We start from the raw sequence: 6,965 nt of genomic DNA, 5'->3' as shown, positions 1-6,965 counted from the left end.
ACGGTTTCATTTTTCTAACAGGATGGTTGGCCTTTAGAATGGGTTGCCTTTGGATGTTGTAGAGGCAGTAAATTTAAGTTTGTTTAAGAAAAAGCTTGATAGGTATATGAATGATAAAGGCTAGCTTCAGGTTTTTTAAAAAAATTATTTTAATTTATTATAGAAGATGGAATAGCCAAGATGGACCAATGGGTCCCATTTTGTCTCAAAATGTTATATTATATAGCAGTATTAAGTCTGCCTTCTAAATTTATGCAATATAGTAGGATGTTTGTCTGTTTACTGTTTGCATTGCATGTTTGTAGCCTTAGATCTTTCGTCTATTTTGCCATCAGATTTATATGATTATAACCCACTTAAACTACATATGTAAATAATGAAACTGTGATTAATAACATACATTGGAGTTGAAATATGCAAAATTAAGCTTTTATTAGTTTTTTTAATGAAGTAGTATTCATTCACAGTACTGTTATTAATTTTTAGAGTGCATATAATCTGTTTCTAAGAGGTACTAACAATATATGACTTTTGAATAAATATTAGTAAGTTTTATTGCTTCAGAGGAGATATAAACATGATATATGCATAATCTTAAAGTAACAAATATTTAATTTTATGCAATGAACATTTAAGACGAAAGATCTAAGGCTACAAACATGTATTGCACAATAAGTAATAAGAATTTTTTAAACTGTTATTTTAGTTGAAATTTTAAATGGCACTTCATAATTTTTATAAATATTTAAATGTTTTGGATATTTTGATAGTTTATTAATTTTTTTTGTACACTAAAGTAGGCCTAGTTCATCAGGAAACTTGGGTGGTATAGTAAACGATGTACTCACCAATTCCAAACCTTCAAATTCTCGTGGCTCAACACCTCCTACTCCAGGTATGAGATAATGGTTTTGTTACTGTTAGGAGTTTTTAAATTTTCTACCTTACATAGATACACAAATACATTCTGTTGTAATCCATTTCTACATCTCCTGGACTTGGAATTGAATCCATGTTATTATGCATGCCAGATGATTGTTCTTCCAATTGAGCTACTTCTAGTATTGCAGTTTTTAAGAATTCAAACTATCACATTTAGGGCATGTCTTTGTATCTCAGTTGGGTCTCAGTTTCTGTGTGATAATCTAATTTTTGTGTATTTCAAAAGTGCACGTAATCTGTATCTAAGAGGCAATTACAATATATGGCTTTTGAATAAACATAACTAAGTTTTGTTGCTTCAGAGGCGATATAAACATATGTGCATAATCTTAAAGTAGCAAACAATAATTTTTATCTAAAATTTGTTTATTGTCAGATACACAGAGTATAATATGTATGGTTACAACATTTCATCAGGTTAACCTGGTATCATCAGGTACAACAACTACAAGAAGTGAACTCCTGATCTAGATAGTACAAAAAAAACAAAAAAAAACTAGCAGATGGATATATTGAAATTTGATTGGTTGAGCTTAACAGAACTGCAGAACATAAAAAAGATGTTGCAAATGGTAAAACAATTTATTTTATTTTACTATACATGAGGAATGTTGATTATAAAATCAACTGGAAATCAGCCAGACAAATATATAAAACTGGAAATTATGCCAAAAGAGAAATTTTGGAAGGTTTGCTAATCCAAAGGTTGCCAAACTTCAAACACTGCTGAAGGTCAGTTTGAGATTTTGAATGTTACATTAGAAGGAAGTTTATAAAGCAAAGTTTAGGAATGGCGTAAGAAGGAAAAACAAGAAATTAACTTAACATGTATAAGGTATTGTGAAAGACTTGCCTCAGTATATTATCCAGATGTTATACAGAAAATGGTGGATTTATTGGAATGCAACCACTTCATAGATGCTGTAGTGGATGAGGATAAACCAAGGAGATGATATAATAAGGATGTGTCCTAGAGCACAACTGGATTGAAGGGTCGATAGGATGCTAATCAAACATTGGAAAACAAGAATTAGCTTTAGTGAAATTCAGTTATAAACACTCCATCTGTTCCATTTGAGATAAGGATTGCATTATCTAAAGAAATCAGTTTACAAGTTATGAATTTATTGATAGGAAGCCTTGCAACATGTTGGTCAAAATTGGTTCTACATTTACCATTGTTCAACCCAATCTGATAATGAAAAGTGGAACATTGCCTCTAGAGATGAAACAAAAAGAAAGATTGATGCAAATGGGAAGAAGTCATAAAGTTTCAGCAACACTAAAGTTAGAAATCAATCTCACTGTAGAAAGATTTTCTACCCAAAATAATGTGTAATTAATTAATTGACATTGAGGAAGAGTACATATTGGGAATATACTTCATGTAGAAACATGGATGTGAGGTCAGAACATTCCTGTAAACAACACAACACCAAAAATTAAACTTCCAGTAACAACAACAATGACAATTATTAAACCACCTATAAGTGAACTACTCATAATAGGAACAACTTTACATCTAGTATCTGGGACGTGGCACAACCAAATACTCATTTACAAGGACTTACTCTACTTTGGTTGCTTTATCTTGGTCAGAATAGTTTTCAACTATGGAACTGAAGATTGAATGTTGACAAATGCAAGTCGATGAAGTAAATAAGATAAAGACAGATTTGGCAGTTTGTTGTGTTATTATTTAGATTACATAATGCATTTGGTAAATTTGAAAGACTAATGAAATGTGCTCTCTCTTTCTGGCCTACCATGAAATTTTATATTCATTTACTGATATGATATAATTGCACATAGGAAGAACTTCAATGATGTTTGTGACTGGTTAAGAAAAGCACTGGATTGGTAGATGAAAAAGAATCTTAAGCTGAATTAACAGGTGAGTTTCGTGGAACACATAGTGAATGGAGATGGAGTATCTACAGAATCAACCAAGATTGAATCTATTCAGAATTGGCCAATATCATTAAACTTGCATGATGTAAGAGGATTTCTTGGACTTTGCACTTACTGTGGCCGTTTTGTAAATAATTATCTGATCTAGCTTACCCTCTACACAAACTATTGAACAAACCAACTATGTTTTGCTGAACTGCTGAGTGTGAATAGTTATTCAACAACTGGAGAACAAATTAACTACTGCTATTACATTATTCCACTTTAGAATATTCAGTCATAATATATACAAATGCCAGTGATTATGAATGAGAGCAATGCTGTGCAAAGACCATGTTATTATATATTATAGCAAAGCAATGAACTAGACAAAGGAGGTATTGTATCATTTTGAAAGAACTAATATCCTTGAAACAACAACTAATAAGTTTTGTTCAAGCCCCAAGTTATTCAAAACCAAACTTTACACTCCAGACAGATCATCCACAATCCAGAATGTTAAATATCAAGGTTGTTCCAGAAACTTCAAGAGTACAACTTCAACATTGTGTAATTGCTCTGGATAGTGCCATGGATTATCATAAAGACATTTTATAATAGAAGAGTGTAAACACTGTGAAAACACTGAAGCACAATATTATAGAAAACAAATCTAAAGTGCAACAGAGCAGAATCCAAGATGGTCCAACCCTCAGGCAAGATATATCAGTATTAATCCAATTATTCAGTATATAAGGAATGAAACAGTATGACCCTCATGGCAAACAGTGACTCAGTACTGCCTAAAAACAAAGAGGTACTGGGCACAGTGGGATTTGTTATGCTTATAAGAAGACTTGTTATGTTAAAAATGAGAAGACATCAGTGAAAGAAAATATGCGTTCAGCTGACATTTCCACAGTAATTGAAATCAGAAGAATTATGTCATTTCCATAATCTTGCCAACAGTTGGACACTTGAATATTAAGAAGACATTAGAGGGTTTAATGTACCATTATTTTATTTGTGTAATAGGATTGTTCAAGGAATTTGACAATTTAGGGAGGGGGCAATGTTTTTAATGGTTAGTGCATGATGATATTAGTAAGAACTTGAACTTAGTGTATTACCTATTGTATTTTTATATCTTATAAGTTTATAAACATTTCCAATGCAAAAACTTCAAATTAACTTGGTATTATTTTAGAAGAGAACTGTTGTATAAGACTTGCAGATACAAATATCTATTCAGACAGATTATAGGAACATGTTTGAAACTTAATGGTTTCAAATATGACTCGAAGTTACATGGACATTTGATGTTTAAGTTCCATCTTCAATGCATATTATTTTATTTGCAAAATTCCTTGAAAATTAATTTTAATATTCATCCCTTTGGGTAGTATTAAAAAACTTAAGCATACAAACAAATAATGAATAAAAGCAACATAAGTAATATTTCCTAATTATTTTTTATCTTTGAAAATATTTAATAAAATACTTGCGAATATGATAAGAATAAAAATATGTTATATGTTAACTTATATATTGCTTTGTCAAGAATTCAACACCAAAAAGTTCAATATTTTTTTTTCTTGAATACAAACACTGGTTACACTCTATAATCTTTTATATTTAGAATAATAAAACGTTTTTTTTGTTGTTTTTTTTTTAGTATTACAACAAGCTTGTTTTCTAGTTTAGATTCCTGGTATTGCACAATCTGTTGATGTAATATATCTTATTTGAGCATTCTTTGAAATTATCTCTGTACATAGAATATTAAGGCTTGTGAATTGATCTAATTTGATCATTACAGCATTTCAAGGTATCTCGGAAGACATTTAATTTCTCAGCTGAGCCTAAATTTGTAATTTCATGAGGTCCTCTTACTCTATTTGAATTCCAATTTTTAGTATCACTTTGACAAAAAAAAGTCAGATTTTTGATTGGTATTTTCATTTGAAATATGTTTTAGAGAAAAGATTAAAGTAAATGTGAGTAAAATTACATTATGTAAAGTGATACTTTGGCCACCTGTCGAAAGATTAAAGTAAATGTGAGTAAAATTACATTATGTAAAGTAATACTTTGGCCATCTGTCAAAAGATTAAAGTAAATGTGAGTAAAATTACATTATGTGAAGTGGTACTTTGGTCACCTGTCTTCCCTCATTCTCTTCTCTATGATGGTGCAGACTTTTTAAATTACTTATGGTTGTTCACCCCAATTATGCAGTAAGCCCCTTTAGAATTTACCTTGTTAGCTAACTAAAAAGGCAGACTACAAGTTTACCAAACAGCCTAAGAGCGTTTTATTATACAAACACATGACACAAATGGACAATTTTTCCAATGTAACATTTGTATTCATTAACTGATCAGATATATCTGTCTGATCCAAGTACTTATTCTTCCTACTTGACACAAACACATGACACAAATGGACAATTTTTCCAATGTAACATTTGTATTCATTAACTGATCAGATATATCTGTCTGATCCAAGTACTTATTCTTCCTACTTTACTTTTGTCATGCTTTAGTAATGGCCATCTTCTAATGTATTTATTTTCTGGCATAAAGTAAGTGCATTAATTAAATGTTGACATAAAAGAAAGGGATTTATATCAGTCTAATGTTCTGCATTAACAAACATTCTTGTAGTTGCTGCAGTTTGTTTATTGTATGATCACTATTTTGACATTTCATTAATCTTTTTAATTATGGTTAATGGCACAAGCTTTGCTTATAGAAGACTAGGGATCAAATACAATTTTTAAAAAAATTAAGGTAAAGGCAGTTGTTTTTCCTCTTTCTATTGACTGGTAGTTACTTTCAACATTGATGGAACCAGTCCCAGGTATCAGAAACTTAGACCTAATGAAATTATCCCTTTCTCTGCATGCTTGCAGGTGATGGTAATCCATGTTGGGTACTTGTATTGCATCTTTAGTAAGTGCTTTAGCTTCATGTCTACTGAAACAGTGCAAACGTTGTAACAAAATTCTGCTACTACCAAGGGCAAACATAAAAAAGAACTTATTAAACTTTAACAACCACAGAAATCCAAAAGAAAACTTTCAAACATTTAGAATACAGTATCTACACAAATATTCATTAGTTAGTTTTTTCACTATCACCTTAGTAGTTGTTTGTTTAAGAGGATATAATTCGACCCTTTTACTGAAATAATCTGCTACAACCAACAGTTAACTATTCCTGGTAGTAGATTTAGGATAAGGTCCCATGGTATCTGCTTCTATTATTTCATGAGGTTCCATTAGTTTAGTGCTTTGTATAAATCCTGCTGGCCAGTTCTGATCAAATTTAGTGGTTTGACAAACATGGCATGATAACACAATACCAGGCCAATCAGCACATCTGGATACTTTGGCTATGGTTTTTCTAACACCTAGATGACCAGCTTAAGGATGATCATACAGTTCTATTAACATTGCTAGTCTCATTGTTCTGGGAATAACTAGTTTGTATTCACCAATGCTAGCAACCCTTTTTGTGTAATAAAGAACATTATCATTCAAGATATAGTGTTTGGATTTATTTACAGTTTCTGTAACTATAGTAGAATCATCTAACAACTGTCCAGTTTTCAAGTAGAAGTAAATATGCTTATACTCATCATCTTTAGCTTGTTCAGTAGTCAAATGTTATCAAGTGCTAAGTACACTTTCAGTTATATATGTCATATGTATAATTAATGCAGCAGGGATAAAGAAATACATAACATAAACTGTTTTAACACCATAACTTTACTTAGGAATGATAAAACATGAAAATTGATACATGTGCTTTTTGTGAACATAGTCATAGCTTGAATTAAAAACTTGAGCAATTAATTTTAATTAGTGCCTTCATTAGTGGTAATTAGACTCATAACAAGACAATTGGTAAAGAATTCAAGCTATGAGGATGTTCACAAAGAACATGTGTATCAATTTTCACATGTTTTATCATTCCTAAGTAAAGTTATGGTGTTAAAACAGTTTATGTTATGTATTTCTTTGTCCCTGCCAAATTAATTATACATATGACATATATAACTGAAAGTGTACTTTCAAAGATTGTGATATCATACTTTTATTTTGTGCTCAACTTGAAGGTTATAAGAAG

The 6,965-nt window shown here is 30.8% G+C and overlaps 1 protein-coding gene across 1 annotated transcript in view; it reads left to right on the top strand.

Annotated features, from left to right (window-relative positions):
- The window catches only part of LOC106466120 (voltage-dependent L-type calcium channel subunit beta-4-like), a 97,986-nt gene that overhangs the window by 62,703 nt on the left and 28,318 nt on the right, over positions 1-6,965 (top strand). Inside the window, exons 6-7 of the mRNA XM_022394075.1 lie at positions 801-895; positions 2,859-2,938. Of these exons, the coding sequence (XP_022249783.1) occupies positions 801-895; positions 2,859-2,938 (175 nt within the window). The remainder of the gene's footprint in view (positions 1-800; positions 896-2,858; positions 2,939-6,965) is intronic.

This window comes from Limulus polyphemus, unplaced genomic scaffold (genome assembly GCF_000517525.1).
Source record: "Limulus polyphemus unplaced genomic scaffold, Limulus_polyphemus-2.1.2 Scaffold2157, whole genome shotgun sequence".
NCBI classification, from domain to species: domain Eukaryota; kingdom Metazoa; phylum Arthropoda; class Merostomata; order Xiphosura; family Limulidae; genus Limulus; species Limulus polyphemus.
This window is presented reverse-complemented; position numbering and strand designations above follow the sequence as displayed.